General features: G+C 40.2%; 1 protein-coding gene across 3 annotated transcripts; it reads right to left on the bottom strand.

Moving 5' to 3' along the window:
* Positions 1-10772: 10772 nt before the first annotated feature.
* SPRY1 (sprouty RTK signaling antagonist 1) lies at positions 10773-17944 on the bottom strand. 3 transcript variants are annotated; one of them, XM_050946612.1, is made up of 3 exons: positions 17786-17944; positions 16596-17043; positions 10773-12973 (listed from the first exon to the last, which is right to left on the bottom strand). In XM_050946612.1, the coding sequence occupies exon 3, from the start codon at positions 12916-12918 to the stop codon at positions 11956-11958; it is 963 nt and encodes a 320-aa protein (XP_050802569.1). In that variant the 5' UTR covers positions 12919-12973; positions 16596-17043; positions 17786-17944; the 3' UTR covers positions 10773-11955. The 3 variants fall into 3 exon arrangements, with proteins under 3 accessions (XP_050802569.1, XP_050802571.1, XP_050802570.1); XM_050946614.1 differs by lacking the exons at positions 16596-17043; positions 17786-17944 and adding an exon at positions 16177-16580; XM_050946613.1 differs by lacking the exons at positions 16596-17043; positions 17786-17944 and adding an exon at positions 14916-15325.
* Positions 17945-18845: the final 901 nt, after the last annotated feature.

Below are 18845 nucleotides of genomic sequence, written 5' to 3'. Positions count from 1 at the left end.
ACAGCTTAGCCTTGTCATCCAACAGTGTTTAAAACTAGTTTGGGGGCAAAAGGAGGAGATGGGAGCAGAATTTGAATGTGGTTTTCCAAACAAAGCTCCATCTATAGTGAACACTTCAGTGAGGCTACTCATGTAAGAGAGAGTTTACTAGAATAGACCTCAGTTTTTCATCTGGCCTTCAATTTGTGCATGTGCAAAGTTCACAAGCATAGAATGTGCTTTTGGCATGCAAGCTAATAACTACTCAGTATGTGCACACAAATACCCATTTGCTCAGAAAGTTGCACACTATCTGAAACAGACCAAGTCAGAGACCAAATGACAAGTTAGCACCAAATGTAGGCAGTCTTCCCTGCATCACTGTTTAATGATCTTCATTTTTTTCTGTAGTAGGAAGCCAAACTTGCCAACATGTCTGCTTATGGCCTGTAATATATAAGGACAGAATTCATTTCTGTGTTTGGACTGAGGGTGAACATCAGAAAGATGTCTAAGTCTTCCCAGATTTGTTTATAAGGAGCCCTGGCATCCAAAACTCAACATTTTTTCTGCATTTATATTTTTAGTGAAATTACCCTAACGATGGCAAATATAACGTGGCAAATATAAATAAATCTTTCCACATAAAAATAAATCTTTAAAGGACCAGTGGTCCTCTCATACTGAATATACATAAGAAAATACTTAATTGTCTTAAACATCAACATAGTATGAAAAGTGAGCACCTCATAAAACAGATATAGAAGACATTAAAAATGGTCCCTACATCAAAAAAGCATGGCTCTGCACATTGCATGTTGAAATACTGTACCGAAATGAAGAAATAGACCATGTTTGCCTGGGCATCAGCATTTTGAATGGATATAAACTGGCCACCAGGAAGTTTAGACTTGAAATTAGATGAAGGTTTCTAGCCATCAGAGGAGCGAAGTTCTGGAACAGCCTTCCAAAGGGAGCAGTGGGGGCAAAAGACATATCTGTCTTCAAGACTACGCTTGATAAGTTTATGGAGGAGATGGTATGATGGGATAGCCTAATTTTGGCAATTAATTGATCTTTGACTATTAGTGGTAAATATGCCCAATGGCCTGTGATGGGATGTTAGATGGGGTGGGATCTGAGTTACTACAGAGAATTCTTTCCTGGGTGTCTGGCTGGTGAGTCTTGCTCACATGCTCAGGGTTCAGCTGATTGCCATATTTGGGGTCGGGAAGGAATTTTCCTCCAGGGCAGATTGGCAGAGGCCCTGTGGGGGTTTCGCCTTCCCCTGCAGCGTGGGACACAGGTCACTTGCTGGAGGAATCTCTTCACCTTTAAAGTCTTTAACCATGATTTGAGGACTTCAGTGGCTCAGACATAGGTTGCAGGAGTGGGTGGGTGAGATTCTGCAGCATGCATTGTACAGGTCAGACTAGAGCAGTGGTCCCTAACCTTTTTTGTCTGGCGGGTGCCAGATGACGAGCTACGGAGGACCATGGCAGCGGACGGGCATCCGCAAAAATTCCGCTGACAACCAGTGTCATTCAGAGGCATCTAGTTGGTGCCATTTTGGCAGCGACGCCTCTGGATGACACAGCTTGTCGGCAGCATTTCGCCAGATGCTTGTCCGCCGGCCAGTACGCGAGCGCCATGGTGCCCGCAGGCACCGCATTGGGGACCCCTGGACTAGACGATCATATTGGTCCCTGCTCACCTTGAAGTCTATGACTCTATGAATAACAAAATGTATTGACTGGTCTGTTTTTTTAATCATCTGTTGGGTTACTCAATCAGGCATATGTTTGACCCAGACATTCAGTGCCACCTTGCTGAGATTAAGTCAGTGATTGCACCCAGAAAACTACAGCATAGTCTCTAAACTGGGAGGTCTATGTGTATTTCTACCTTCATCAGCTCTAAAATAAAATAAATAAATAAGTGCAGAGCAAACATTATCTATTGTTAATTACCTGTAAAGTAGGGCTTTAGTCACTTCCCCTGTTTTTAAGATCTCTGAAGTGAAACCTAAAAGAAGCCACCCATTGTTTTCAATTGTGCAACAGCCAGGAGCAAATAGAGCTCAAATTGCAGCTCTGAAAGGCAACAGGAAATTGGCATACCGCTAATCTGTACTAAACTATTCATAGTAACAAAGGCTACATTCCTGCTAAAATATTCACCATTAGAAATCCAAGGCAGATCTGTTTAGTAAGGACCACAGAATAAATCTGTAGAAATACAAGGGTTGTTTTTTTTTTTAATTAGAAGACCATTATGGGATCTGGCTTTTCTTTCCTGGCCCTGAAAGTAACATGTATTATTTATAGTTCTGCTTTGAGTATCTGATAAGACTAGGTAGAAGCCAAATGATCAGGATCATAGCCATTTTCAAATAGTATTTAATAAATTAATAAGGCCAACTGTCCATTACAGATGGTTTAGATGGATCATATTGTACAAACGTGCCATGTGATTAGAACTCAGTATGTTTGGATTACTGATTTTCTAATTAAAAGCCCTAATATTAATTCTAATTCACAATAATCAACTGCCATAAAATATGACTACGTTTAATTATATACACAACTTATTAAGACTTTAGATGAAACACTCAAATTTTAGGGTTTAGCAGGTTCCCATTCTTTCACCTGTAGTTTTGGAAGAATAACCTAACAGTGTTTAAAACACAGGGCTGCAAGACAGAATAGGCGGTTCCTGCTACAGAGTTGTTACATGACTTCAGGCAAGTCACTTAAATTACTTGAGCTTCAGTTTTCCCATCAGTAAAAGGGAAATCTATACCTCACAGGAGTGTTATGAAGCTTAGTTAATTAAGAAATGAATCCATAAAGTGCTTTAAGATTGTCAGGAGTTGGAAGCTGTTAGAATAGCATTGTATTTTCAGCATTGTAGAGTAGCTGTTAGAGTAGCATTCTAGTAACCTCAAGGGTAAAATTATCCATAATCAGGTAAAAACTTGTCAGCTGGAACTGCAAACCAGTTCAACTTTTACATGGAATGTTACCTGCACCTGTTAATAGTGATAGATGTCTGTGCAATTGCCTTTGAGTGTGCTTTCACTCCAGCATGAAAAAAAAACACTTTAAAACTGGAAAAACACACACATGAAAAGTCCCTTTTGGGTCTTCGGTTTTCTTCTTTGAACTCCGGCACTTGCTTTTAGAGAGGTCCTTTGACTCTTGGAAGAGTAGGAGAATGATATTAAACTATAAAGACATTCCCTTACATAACCTTGCTTGTCACTAAACCCCAAAATCCAAGTGCTCCTGAATTTAGGCAAAGTTCATATCCAGATCTGATAAACTTTACACCTCGCCCTATCTTGATAAATGGGCCAAAGCAAAACCCTAGATCCAAACTTCTCCAAGGCTTTGGGGCGGTGCAGGCTCATCTTTATTGTGATTAAACAAAAATGATATAAACATTTAGAATTAAAAGAACAGGTGTCCTTAAGGCAACAAGCTGCACTGCCACACAAAGATAATAATTATTTATGCTTCAATAGTGCCTTTAATCCAAAGGATTATATAACACTGAAATATAGTTAACCCTCAGACTGGAGAGGTCAGGCAACAGGTACAGAACAAGGAAGCAGGAGTGGGTGGATTTTGACAGACAGCTAACGAACTTCACTATTAAAAATAAAGTATCTTGAGATTTTCCAATATCTAGATTTCATAGAAGACATCAGACTTTAGTCTCTTCTAAAAGGAACCTATATAGTAAACTGTGTGGCTCTTCTGGGCTCAATTTTCACTGTGTTGTTCCAGAGCTGGCAGATACAATGGCATAAGGAGAAGATGACATCAACCCTTCTGGACAAATTAGAAGTGATGGCACTTTGAAGGGGGACTTACTCAGTCCTCAAGTAGGAGGTAACTACAACTTGCCTTGCAAATGAGAACTTAAAGGCTGGAAGAGGAAATCTTCCAGGCACTGGAAAGATTAGTGGAGGGATTTCCTGGAAAAAGGGTTATTTAAATTAAAATGCCTGAGATTAGAGCCATTGATTATGAAGTGGCATTGTATACAGTTAGCATAAGTTAACATTTTTCCCAAGTTTATATTCAACGTATTCCAGCTATTCAATCCTTGGCTGCTAATAGTTATTTTCCATTGTGTCACAGGTACTCAATATTATAACCAAGAAAAAACATCTTAAGGATATACATACATCCCATGCAGTACATTGTATTTGAGCATCACACTTAGTAAAAACCACCATTCTACAGTCCACTCAGAGCTGCATGTGATTGAACTAGACACTAGCGTAACATACAAGTTCAGTGTTATAGGGCCAAATTCATCCCTGGTGTAAATCCAGCTACTGCAGTGGCGTTATACCAGGGATGAATTTGACCCATCACCCAGATGAATTCTGTAAGTGGTTGTAAAAACAGTTAATACAACTGCAGTGCCCAAAGAGCTGTCAGGACTAGAGTTCCACTGTGCCAGATGCTGTGGAAACACAAAGAGAAGGACTCCATGAAGAGCTAACCTCAAATGCTTCCACACAATATACTGTCAAAAGGGTTGAATGTTTGTTTTAATAATTCATGTAACACCATACTGATGCTTTACAAAACGGAGTACCTCCAAAGAGCTTACAATGTAAGGCAGGGTGGTTACAAAAACATACCTTACAAAAGTGCACATGCATTTTGAGTGCAAATATCTGGTTTCTTCTCTTAGAAACTATAGGTATTTAAAATAATCTGACTTTTTCAAAAGTTGAGATAGGTAACATTGTGGAATATAATGGCATTTTTTTATTTACTTGAAAGCATACAGTTTATTTCAGTCAGACAATACTGGCTGAAGTTTAATTCCAAATACGGGCATAAATCAGGAGGATTACAGACAAGGGGTGAAATCCAGGGCCCGGTGAGGGCAATAGTTTTGTTTTTGTGGATACAGACTAACACAGCTACCCTTCTGGTACTTCGTTTTGCCACAGACTTCAATAGGAACGGGATTCCAGCCTAGATATTCAAATCTTGCATTTAATATTTAATTGGCTCTTGCATTCTTTGGGACAGGGATTGTCACTATGTGTCTGTTCAGCACCTAGTACAAGTGGGTCCTGATTAGAGCCTCTAGATGCTACAATAATACTAATGAATGAATCCCAAGAAATAATCTGTATAAAAGTAGCATCGTGTTCTTGGACGCAAGTTAAAGCAGCAACAGTTACCAAGTCAATTTTCAAAAAACTTTACCTGTATTCCAAAATTATCTTTGTCTTATACACTCCAGTAAAAATACACAAAAAGACACAATTTAAATTTTTTATGATTAGCATTAAATAGAAGATGCAAGGAACCCATGTCATCCTTGGTTTTTGTGCAAGGATGGGGTGGGTTTTTTTTGGCTTTTTGTTTGTTTTGCACAAACCCTAATCTTACAGCAAGCTTATTGCAGAGAATATTTTCAATTTAATGGTGCACAATGGATTTGGGAAAATGGAAAGTATGGAAATGGAAAGCTCTCGGTTTGCGCTTGTGATTTTGATAAAATATACATTGAAATCGTGCCAAAAATCTCTCCAGTAATAGTTCTGCTATTAATACATCCACACACTGTCCCAATCAGGGCAGAAAACATTAAACGTAGCTTCATCTCACTTCTATGCATCATTCACAGATGTTCTTTTAGCAGCCTAATGAATTCATTTTCCAGATGAAGGACCCACGTCGGACAGCAGTACTGATAGTCCAAAAAGTACATACTCCAGGCAGGGTTGGAGGGGCCTCTGAAGTAGCTGCAAGCGAACTGCTGTTTTACAGGAGAATCCCTCTCCAACAAATGATAACAAGAGCTCTTGAAAATACAGACAACGACAGACAACCACTACCCAACCTCAGTGGAAAAACCCATGCCTTTGTAACCTCTGCTCTGGCACAGGAAATAAGGTGAGAAGCTACCACACCTAGTAAGGAGAAAAGTTTTAAATTTATTCCTCACAAACAAGGAAGGCTGCTTAAAGGGGACTTCCAAAGAGGAAGGTTCATTGGAAAAACACTTGCCAAACCCATGATCCTGTAATGCATGCTAACTGTAGTCATGTGATACCAGGCTGGGTTTTACTCCTGTTTCTTGAGAGAGACAGACAATTACCACAACATAATATTCCAGTTAGAAGAAATCAAACATTAACTAGTTGGGATTCCTCAATGTTCTGAGGCAACAAACTTAGCAAAATAATGGATTCAGGGGAATCCTGAATACTCCAGAAGAAATCAGATACTTGGTTTACATCATCCCCATCAATGTAAAACAAACTGAAACCCTCTTAACCCTTTCTCCTTATTATATCCAACAGAGCTAAACCTCTTCCACCCTTCACTACTATGTATACACAAATTCGAGAGCAAGTGGCTTTGTTAAGAATCATCACGTTTGGCTAATGTCTGACTGGACAATGTTAAAATTATTGTTATGAGATTGCTTTAATAGCACCACCACCACCACCTCCAAATACTATCCCTCTCTCTCTCTCTCTCTCTCTCTCCAGCAGGGTACTTTGCTCTTCATTTACCATCTGACTGCAAAGCTTTTTAAAGTCTCTCTCATCATAAGATTTTCAAGACATTTTCAAATTCATCAAGGCTGGAATTCTTAGTTACAAAAGTCTCCTTCCATCTCTTCCTCCCAAACCTTGTGTAGTGTATTTTAGAACCTGCCATGCCAAGCAGATGGTTGCTTAGTTTGACTATAGCCAAGCTAACATGACTGGGATAGTCACTCAGCTGAACTTCATGCCTACTTATTTTATATCAGTTTATGATAGAATTGTTGTTTTATAACAGAATTTATTTTACAAATTGAAATCTCACTGTCATATACTGCAAGAATATCCTTCATAATTAGCCTTGAAAGAATTACATTTTTATCAGTAACTCTTGGTAAACATTGATATTGCTATACACACACACGCTGATGAAAAAATATTCCTATTGGTAACTGAAATTTACAGATAGGCAAAATAAAAAAAAAATGCTGCTTGAAATTTAAAGTTGATTTAAGGGTATTTAATTTTCACATTTTGGTATGATGGTGAAAAATTGTGTTTTAATAGTTAAAAAACTAACTTTTTGAATCCCAACATCTACTGTCATGAAAAAATTGTCATCTGACCCTCGCCATCCTTTCCAACAATGGTGAAAATTTAAACAAATAGAAAAAATGCTTAAAAATAGATACTATCCCTCAAAATTATTTAAAAAATAAAAATTCAATTCTGCCAAGCCTAACTACATGTGCAGTGTTATAGCTGTGATGGTCCCAGGATATTAGAGAGGCAAGGTGGGTGAGTGAGATAATATCTTTTACTGGACTAATTTCTGCTGATAAAGCTTGTCGTTCTTCAAGCATCATAGAGTTCTTCTTCAGCTCTGGGTAAGAAGAGCTCTAGTTAAGCTCAAAGACTTGTCTCTTTCCCCAAAAGAAGTTGATCCAATAAAAATAGATCACCTCACCCACTTTGTCTCTCTAATATGCCTAAGTATAAAATTTCAAAGTAAAATTAACTGAAGAAACTTGGATTTTCTAATTAAGGGAACAGTACCACTTATTCATACTGTGATAGCATCTAGAGACCAAATGGCTGGGCCCCACTGTGCTAGGTGCTGCACAAACATATAGAAAGTGGCAGTTCCTGCCCCAAACAACTTACTGAATCAAAGTCTGGCCTGACATCTATTGCTATTCTAATCTTATCATTAAGATCCTTGGTGCATTTAGCATCAGCAAACCTGGGCTCACTTTCAACAGTTCGGAGTTGGGTTGTTTGGGAATGCAGCCTAAAGCGAGTGGTAAACTCCATCTAAGGCCAAATACTGGCACGAGACCGATAGTCAACAAGTACCGTAAGGGAAAGTTGAAAAGAACTTTGAAGAGAGAGTTCAAGAGGGTGTGAAACCGTTAAGAGGTGCCTGTGGACGGTGTGAGGCCGGTTGCGGCCCCCGGCGTGCTGGGACCGGGTCTTCTCGGAGTCGGGTTGCTTGGGAATGCAGCCCAAAGCAGGTGGTAAACTCCATCTAAGGCTAAATACTCGCACGAGACCGATAGTCAACAAGTACCGTAAGGGAAAGTTGAAAAGAACTTTGAAGAGAGAGTTATACGGTGTACAATGACAATATATGAGAGTATACTTCGAATGAAACAAAAATATTAACTAATTAGCAAAGGGGAAATAACCTCAAATGGTGTAGACTGATTTAAAATAAGATTTAACAGCAAGAGGTTATTCAAATTGTGGAGCTTCTCAGGTGCAGGATTTAACACTTTTGTCTACTTGCTCATTTTTTTCTACTAAAAAGGCATTTCCTCAGCCCCATATCAACTAATTGGCCCAAAGCACAGAAGTTCTCAGACTGTGAGGTGTTGCAGATTTGTTACATATGAAAAACCTTGCACTCTGAAGGATCCCACAGTGCATTACAAAAGTCAAACATACATTAAGGATATAAAATATACCAATTAGACAAAAAGATACCACTCCAATTGCTTAAATATAGCCACCTCTGACATGAAATGTGGCAACTATTTAACAGTGCACCACAACTATACATATTGAACTTAGAAAGCTTAATTATATGGAAGAACTGAATGTTTTGAGAGAGAATTTTCCTTGCCATTTTCCCAGAATTAGTCAGTAAGAAGAGCTCCGGAGTGGTAGCCGTGTTAGTCTGTATCAGCAAAAAGAATGAGGAGTACTTGTGGCACCTTAGAGACCAACAAATGTATCTGGGCATAAGCTTTCGTGGGCTAAAAACCATTTTAGCCCATGAAAGCTTATGCTCAAATACATTTGTTAGTCTCTAAGGTGCCACAAGTACTCCTCATTCTTTTTAGTACTAAGAGCGTTAATCAATCTCAAGAAACCAAAAGGCAAAATAGTTATCATGGATTGTGTTCTGCAACTTGAAAAGCATGATGAATTGAGACACAATGTACATGGTTCCTTTGTTTTCAAGCAGGCTGTATATTTTGTTTTTTGGAAGTCCACAGCTATGGAAAACGAAGGATTCCGATACAGATTAGTGAAATAAATAGGATCACATAAGAATAGCAAATATGAGAATAAAACTGTTCAACATACATTAGATTGTCACACAATTATGAGAATGAAGCTGTTCAGTCTTTTGATTTTGAATGCTGGCACATTATTGGGAAAGCAGCTGTATCTGACCAATGGCAGTTGTTTGACAAGGATTTCAGTGTCTTTTAAGAATTGTGCAGCTCATTGTCTGACCAAATTACCAATGAAAAAGGATAAAAAAGATAAATATTTTTGGGGAGGAACTTAGTATCAGCTTTGCTCCATGCAAAAAAAAAGAAAGAAAATATTGGTAAGTATTTCTACATTGCCACCAGATAAATGTCAGTTAAGAAATCTGATCTTCTCAGTACGGTGCTGAGGTTACACTGGTGCACTCAAGAGTGGACTATCACTTTTATACTAAAAGAAGAGCATATTCTTGTGTGTCAACCAGAAGTTATAATTCCATATACCGTATTGTCATAAAAGCTGCACACTTCTTTCAACAAGAGGTGCAGCTCCTAACAACATTTTAATGACTTAGAGCTTTTACACAAACTTCTCATTGTACCCAGGGCTCCAACAACAAAAGACACTGAGGGAGTCAGTGCTGATACACTTAATTACAAGAGCCCAGTCTAATCAAATTTTCTATATTCTGAGGAGATACTGAAAAAACAATTTAATTAGAGGCCAAAGCAACAACATTTGAGAACTCATTTGCAGAGTCTGATGTAGTCTCCCAAATCTGAAATTATGTTTTCTTAAATGTGCCATTTCTCTAGCCTTCTACATTATGAACGCAACTTAAAGTATACCAAGTCAATACACGGCTACTTAAACAACGAGGAGTCCAGTGGCACCTTAAAGACTAACAGATTTCTTCAGATAAGTGAGGTTTTGTACCCACAAAAGCTTTTCCCCAAAGTGGGTTTTTTTACCCACGAAAGTTTATGCCCAAATAAATCTGTTAGTCTTTAAGGTGCCATCGGACTCCTCGTTGTTTTTGTGGATACAGACTAACACGGCTACCCTCTGATACTTGACACTGCTACTTAGATTCTGCTATTAGGGAGGACTTGAATCACACCAATGGAAGTGGGAGATTCTCCACTAATCCTAATGCAAAGCCTATTTCTGACCATTTAAATGTGAATGAATTCAGCAAATAGCTGCGACACCTATATTTCTTCTCAAGAGAGTTTAAATTAGAAGGAACAGGTGAGTTCAGTTGTGGTTGGGAAAGTCACAGTTCCCACGGGGGGGTGGGGGTAGGGGGTGGACCAAAAACCCCCACAACCTAGGTTTCCTGAGCTAAAGACCTTCAGCAACACCAGGTCTATTTTTACCCTTGTACTCTTGCTTTTTGTGCATGTTAATTTGATAGTCTATAGAAAACAAAACAAATTATTGAAGTTAGGGGTCCTTGTCTACAGTTGCATTTCCAGAATGCTCTGATAAATACATGTGGCCTAAACTTCTTGGCAACATCAAGCAAATTACACATATTAAATTTTATTAAATATCGCAGTGAAAACTCATTTGATAATGAATTTTCAACACCAAAATAAGACAAACAAGACACATACTAGTGTCTTCACAGTATTGGTTATTCAACTGCCCTGGCAGTGCACAGGGAGAAAAAAAAAATAGCAAGACACTTTGCAATATGGACATGGAAATCATAACACAACCTACCAGTACAGTAAAATGAAAAACTCAAGAGACATTTTCATTAATTAATATATTTTCTGCATTATAGTTAACATACGTACTTTCTTTGTGTCACCCTTATTTTTGTTAAGTATTGATATTTTGTTATATTTAGACATGAGTACATTTTTCAAAAAGTCCTTTGTAATAAATATCATAAAATAATAGAGATTCAAATAATAAATATTCTTTACAATAAAAAAAGTTTTAAACAGACTTTTGTCTTAAAAATAGTCAGGATTCAACTTTGTGTTTTATACATAAAATATACAAAAAAAGACCACAATTTGTGGCTAAGGCAATAAAACATGGAACAGGTTAAAGTTATGAAGCACAAGGCAGAGCTAAATTCACTAACCAAGGGAATAAGAGAAGAGTTAAAGATCCAGGAACATTTAGGTAACTTAATTCAATGACACCTGACGATTATTCAGATATGCAAACACGGTCAACTTTAACATCAGTATCAACAGGCTCTCAATGACCACAGAAACATGGGGGAAGGGGTGGAGTGGGTGATGTCCTTCACAGATTTGAAAGCAAGAGAAACAAATGAATGAATTGCAGTCATAATGTCTCCAATGTGAAGATCTATATAGTGAAGCAAAAACCAAAACTACATTTAAAAGAAAGAAAAAAAAATGTACCAGCCAGGCAAGTCTCTGGACTGAGACAAGTTCAAGAAGGGTTGGGGAACAGAGGGAAAAGCAGGTTCTTTGCACTGTGGAGTAAAAGCCAGCCTTATATTTTCTACGGTTCCAACCCCCTCAAGATTAATCCAGCTTGCTCATGAAATAAGGTAGAATTATTTCTTGGAACCAAAAAGACACAGTTGCAGAGAACAAAAGGACACACTGGGGAAGTTTTTTGCAGAGCAAGAGGCTGCAGAAAAGCCCATTAGCCCTCACTGTCTCTTTCATGTGTGGGTTACTTACAAACCTAAGAGGCTCTGTCAAGCTGTGGTGCCAAATGCAGGCACACAGTCCATGCTTACCAAAGACTGAAATAAACATGACTGAGCAAAATACTCCACACCTATCTGAGTTGAGAGAGGGGTTATGGAGGATGCAAAGGAAAAAACTTGGGTATGTAAAAGTGGAGAAGGAAGGGAATGAAAGCAGGGGTAAATCCCCACACAAACAGAAAATTAGCCACAACCTAAAAGCAAGTGTTTGAAGAAGTGAAATCTCCCTCCAAAATTATGAGGGCTTCCCCTGACTCCGTGATGGGCAGCTCTCCAGTTTACAATAAACAGTGTTGGAGTTTTTACATCGGCAACCAGGACGATTGATCCGGTCATAACACCCGCGACACAGCTTCAGGCATCCCTTAGCAGGAGGATAGCAGAGCAAGCAAGGCAAAAACAAGGACATTGCTCCCATGCACAGGTACCTAGAACAGCAATGTGCCTGGGAACAAGAGCAGGGATTATCCGCATACGAGTCCCCTTCATCGTCATTGGAACAGTGGTAGAAGATCCCTTTGATCAGGCACATGCAGGTACTGTACTCCACCATGCTCTCTGCAGAGCACAAGCACTTCCTGTTGCAGGCCAGACAAGAAGGTAAGGCCCTTGGGTCTGTGCACTCACCACATTTGCACTTCCCACACTGTTCACAGATAAACTTGTGCTGCGTCAAGTCCTCTTTCAAGGGACCCTTCAGATCATCTACCATCAAAGATGACTGCTTGGGCTGTGTCCGGATTGTCCTTTCAGATCTGTGACTTGAACCTGGCCTAGACAGGGGCGATCTTCCCAACAACCCCTGCTCTGAAGAAGCACTGCTGTTGCTTCCAGAACTAGCTGCACTTCCAGTGCTAGTTGATCTGCTCAGCACAGGAGCCCTTACGTTATGTTGGTGAGCCACGGGTCCCAAGTGGCTGGATCTGTGCTCATAATTATTATTCACATTAATTGGTATGATTTCATGAGTCCTTTCATGCTTTTCTTGTCTTGGTGCTGTTCGTGGACCAGACTTTTTCACCACAGATGGGCCTTCGGTATACTCATTGCTGCCCCTTATGGCTTTGATCTGGTCCAATGACAAGATAGCAGTCGGCTGAATTTCTCTTTCATAGTCCAACCTTTGCCTGCTGTCCAAGGAAGGCTGCTGGATCACAACTAATGAACCGCCACTGCCATGTTGACTTTGGGGCTCCATCTGTAGGGATCTCTACTTCTGGCATTCAGTGTGAACCTGGCATGCATCTGAAATCCTAAGGAAAAAAATAAAAATAAAAAAAGAGAAAGAGAGATCAAAGGTGAAAGAGGAATAAGTCACAGGAAGCTTTTAAAAATAAAAATGTCATGGCAAGCCACAAATTGCCCTAACCACTTGGTAATGATCTTCTTCAGCAGTGGATTATGATGATGCTGAAGACCTGGCCAAAGGCCAGTTGGAGGGGGTTGGGAAGAGGGTGAGGAGTCTGAGTCTGGCATTACAGACGAGGAATGTAAGAGGAGACCCTGTGCCACTTAAAATCAGAGCTTTTTCCATTAAAAACAAATAAAGGAAGTTTTAACCTGTATGTCTAGCTGACAAGGCATGGGAAATAAATGCCTCTCTCGTGTTACTTGCGCAGATCAGCAACACTGAGTACTTCAAATCAAGTTAGATACCTGAATGACCAGTATCAGATTCATATTCTGCATAATGAAATTTGCACAAACTCTTGCTTTTCTTAAATTTTCTTACATTTTCATAAATGTACTCCAGTACCTACCCTTGTTTTAAGCTTATGATCTACCTTTAAAATGAAACATGCATCCATTAAGAAATCCCAAAGTAAATCCTACAAAAAAAAGTCTAAAACTGAAGGATACTTCCCAGTAGAAAGCTCACAGGTTCCAAATAATGTAACAAACTCATTATTAAAGTAAGACACCAGATGTAAACAACAATGTGTTATACAACAGCTCTCAAGTGTTTTGAGACTACAGGGCAGGGTGTGTGAGCAGATGAGGTAGTAAAATAAAACTGGAACACAGTTTTCAGATATTGCTGACTTCTCAAGTACCTTTCCTCATGAAAAAAATAAATTAAAAAATACATCTCAGTTTTCACAAGTTATTCTAGGGAGAAAAATTTTGATTAATAAGCTCTTCAAACTAATTTTGGAAGACAGATAAAAATAAAAAATGTAATTTGAGCTATTTATTCATTTTTACATCTTCTTGTCTCAAATTACTGACACAGATTATTACAACGTTGATTTGGAAAATTCTGCAGAGGGGCAATTCTGTACCTATATAAAATGTCATGGGGGGGGGTGGAGGCAAGGAGGGCAGATTATTTATACATCATTGTAGTGATCACAAAGCATCATGGGAAAACAAACATTTGTTTTCCTGCACCAACAGCTAATGGAAGATTTACTTCCCCCAGCCTCACAAAATAATAAAATTGCATACAGTCATGTTTTTCCTTTTTCAGGGTGGAATAGTGCCAAATCAATTTATCCAATAACCCTAGAAAAAGTACGTTTTTCTTGCATATCCAGAGCATATTTGACATGGAGCTATTTCCAATTCAAGAAAGAAAAAGGAGGGAGAGGATGAATACACAGGGGAGGAGAAGAGCAAAAGTACTCTGAAATCCTGTTAAGAGATACTGCTTCAATAGGCAGTTGTAGAATTTGGGGGGAAAAAAAATCTAAGAACTACTTATCTCAAATTTACACTGGGGCATAGAAAGCATTAAACAAACCAGAGGCCAAAGGTCTCCTTTCATTCTTAAATATCACCTGTGAAGGACCTAGGGTTTTAAGATTACAAAACCTCACCCCTATTCAGTCAGTCTTTATTCATCCCACATAATAAGGCTCTCCTTTTCATAAGTCTTAATATGAGCACACAAAATGCTAGGGATGAATGAACACAGAAGAGGAAAGACATACAGCTGCAGAGGCCAGCAGTGGGACTTGCAGAGGAAGAATGATTATAGTATCCCTAAAAGAGCACAACATGTGCCATCTCTGAAAAAAATGCAATATTATAAAACATGCAGACTGACCATTCAAATCACAAAAAAGAAAGACAAAAAAAGCTAGCTGCATACCGCATCATAGTTTCTGATGGAAAGAACCAAATACTCCCACTGCAAATAAGATCAAAAAATTACTTTTTCCAAGAGGTAAAGCGAACAAAATTGTAAGATACCATTTTTTGTGCAGAAGGTCAGAACCATTGCAGATTTGAACACAATTTACAGCATGTCAGCATTTCTTCCAAACCAGTTCTCCAGGGTTCCCCCGACTGCCCCACTTTTTCTCCTCCCAGATCAGCTTCGAAAAAGCAGCATCGCCATCCGAATAAATGCTACAATAATCGGCATGCTGCGTTTTAACTTGCTCCTTTGCTACACAGAAAGGTGTGGGGGGAAGGAAGCAGAGTATCGCCACACGTCAAGTTACGGTGGTGGAGCTGCGCCCTCTGCAATCTGAGCTGAGTGAAGCGATGAATAAATAGTTGACGGAGAGGAAGGAAGAGGAAAAAGTTATGAATGAAAACAAGGGCTCTTTCCCCCCTTTTGCAGGAGGAGGGGAAGAGGCTGAGGTTACCATTACCTCAGGAGGGCGGACTTTCCAATACTTAAAGCGGTAGCGTCCGCCCTCCCTCGCGCTCCCCCTCCCTGTGCCTTTCAAGCACAGCACTGAAAGGTCTGGGTGTGCTACTATGTGCACAGGGGATTTTTTTTTCTTGTGGGCTTTCTAAGGGAGGAGGAAAAGAGGGGGAGGGGAACGTTTCTCTCCTCTTATCCCATCATTTCAGCCTCTCCACCCCTGCCAGACCTGACCCAGAACTGGAGGAAAGCTCTCTCCCTTCGGATTAATGAATGCAGGTTTTAGTTCTCTCTGCTAGGATGGGGGATTTTGCTAGGTGTTTCAATGAAGCATTTAAGGTCTCACTTTAAACATTACCACTCTCCTCCCCCATCCATGACTGTCAGGCTCTGACATTGAAAGGACCCCTTTTCCCTCCGCACACCCTGCGTTTAGCCTCGATCCTTGGGAGAATGTCCTTCTAAGCACAGATCAAAACCAACCTCCAGTGTAGTTCCTTCACCACGGCTTCCCACCACTCTTCTCCCGGAATCGCTGGGGACTAACTGGGGCACAAGGTTTTCAGCCGCCGCCCCCCCCCCCCACCCCGAGCCATTAGCAATGCACAGCCCAGGTTTGCCCTGATTCCTAAACCACCGATTCTAGCCGTCCCGCCCCTTTGCACACTCAAGCCTGCTCCTCGGCCAGAGCAAGTTCAGCGCCCTGGGATTAAAACGTAACCCTGAACGGCAGTTTAAAAAAAAGGAACAGGCGCACACACGAGCCTAAGTTGGACCTCAGCACCAGCACATTGGCTGGGAGCAGCCTGATCTCCCCTTCTCCTGCCCACGAGATTAAGGGGGGAAATGCAACGGCACCTGCTAACTCCTCCAACTCGACACGTGCAAAAGGCGGCGGCTGCAGGCAGAATCCATAGTTTTAACCCAGCTCAGTAAGAATGTGAACGTAATTAAGGATTTACTTATTTCCAAGAAGTCACTAATAGCAAATCCATTTTAAACCACCACACTTAAGATCCACGGGGCAGCGCAACTGTTAAACGTTAAAGGTTGGAGAAGGGTGGGTTTCGTTTCCCCCTCAGCGGTGACTGTGGCCCCTCACTCGTTTTTTCCAGCCCTCTTTTGCTTGGAGAGGACAATTCTTCCGTATTTCTCTTCTCTGCAAAGCATACAGAGATCACGAGATCCTATTCACCGAGCGGAGGGAAATCCACTTCTACCCCCCACCTCCCCGCTCAAAGAAACAAACATTCAGTGGTTCCGTTACCCTAACTCACTTGTTCATTGAGTGGGCACAATTCTCTTGAGAGAAGTAAATCACTCGGTGATGGGATTCCGAAGGAAGCAATTTCTCTGGCTGCAAGTCTGTCTTTCTCTCCCTCCTGTTATAGGTGACGACAATCAAGCCCTTGCTGCAAATAATTCATCTCAAACTAGTGGAAGATAAAAATTGCAAGATGTAGGCACAACTGCTGCCTGAAGAAGCAGCAACAGAGTCACTTGCAATAGCAGCAACGTTGAAGTCTCCAAGAAGATACAGCAGAGCAAGGGATACAGGAGTCCTCTTTTCTTCCTTCGACTTTTATTTCCCTTCTCTGATTGGGATAGTCCAGGAGCCTTCCACACTGAACTGGCGTGGTTCACAACGTCGAGGATCCAGCTCTGCTTCACCTCATGGTCCTGCTGCAAACTCTCCGACCTCCGTGCAGCCAAAGTGCAAAGAGACTGAATAGAGCGAAAAAAGAACTTTTTAAAGAAAAGATAATAACGAAGAGACACTTATTTTCAAGCCACATCTACAATAACTGGAGCTACTTCCAACCAAGCGAGAGGCAGAAAGCAATGGCTCTGTCTCAGAGCTCTCTGCAAACTGCCATGTGCTTGCTGTTGCTGTTGCAGACTGATTGACAGGCTTGGAGCACAGACAGCATGTCAGTGAGAAAACTAAAATATAATGCAACTCTAGACACAAACTTCTTGCATGAAGTGCTTTTAAAACTCCCTGGCATTTTAAGTGGAGCAAACAACGTTCCAGCACCCAAGAAAGAAATCTGCATTAAGCAAGACCGACAATACAAGGATAGCACAATTACTTAACTGGAAGTTGTATAATTGCCTGCAAATTGTAACTGGCTTAACGTATTTTACTAGATAATTCAAGAGAATGTTTGCCTATAAATCAGAATAGTACGTATATACGCATTTCATGAAGTTGACCTGTTGCACACTTAAACTGCAAAGAGGCTAATAAAAGTGCATCACTATGCTCTCCATGAAAGTATTAGCAGTAAAACAGCATTTCATTTCATAATACAAATGTTATTTGCATCTAGCAAAGCAACTATTAAGCTTAGACCTTAAAACAAGAGTATAAAGAGACCCCTTCAGTACAAAAACAAACATTAAGCACCTGATCTGTTCCTAAATGTCTTCAAAAAGGAGAGGAAAAAACATTGCTTATGCTTACCTAATACAAAGATTAAAAACTGCTTCCCAAAGCACATTTGAAGTAACTGGAGCTAATTCGAACGCAACCAGTGTAGACAGCAGTTGCTGACTGTTGTCTGCTGCTATCACTTTGCAATCTGCTATGGCTTTACTGTTGCTGCTACAGAGTAATTCCAGTTCTGCATAGCAGCATTTCACCGCTGAGCCCCCGCCTCTACCCTCAGTCACGCCTCCAATGATGTCAATGTGTCACTCAGAAAGCTTTCCTGAAATCCTGGAATGGAGTCTTCTATAACCGGGCAGTCATTTCTTCATTCAGTTGCACGTGCAAATTTCAAGGTTTACTTGCTATCCCAGGGGTAGGCAACCTATGGCACGGGTGCCGGAGGCGGCACACAAGCTGATTTTCAGTGGCACTCACACTGCCCAGGTCCTGGCCACCAGTCCGAGGGTCTCTGCATTTTAATTTAATTTTAAATGAAGCTTCTTAAACATTTTAAAAACCTTATTGACTTTACATACAACAATAGTTTAGTTATATATTATAGACTTATAGAAAGACACCTTCTAAAAACGTTAAAATGTATTAGTGGCACACAAAACCTTAAATCAAAGTGAATAAATGAAGACTCGGCATACCACTTCTGAAAGGTTGCTGACCCCTGTGCTATCCTATAAAAATATGTTAACATTATGGAAAGTAATATAAGACTGACTCTCACACACATACATTTATTATCCATACCAATATCTCACCAACTTTAGCAGGTCTAGGTCATGATCTTGCAAACACTTACATGGTCCCACAGAACTAAGTTGGACCATTCATTCTTAAAAGATAAGCATGTCTTTAAGACCACTGCCCTGTAATTAAGGTAACCAGATGTCCTGATTTTATAGGAACAGTCCCGATTTTTGGGTCTCTTTCTTATATAGGCTCCTATTACCCCCCACCAGCATCCCGATTTTTCACATTTGCTGTCTGGTCACCCTACCTGTAATACTGTCAAACACACACTAGCCTAGGCACAAAACCTACTCATCCTTCTTCCCCTCATACCCCCACAAATAATATCCCC

The sequence above is a fragment of the Gopherus flavomarginatus genome, chromosome 3 (assembly GCF_025201925.1).
Source record: "Gopherus flavomarginatus isolate rGopFla2 chromosome 3, rGopFla2.mat.asm, whole genome shotgun sequence".
Taxonomy (NCBI): Eukaryota; Metazoa; Chordata; order Testudines; family Testudinidae; genus Gopherus; species Gopherus flavomarginatus.
Note: the sequence above shows the minus strand (reverse complement) of the source record. Positions and strands in the feature narration are given on the sequence as shown.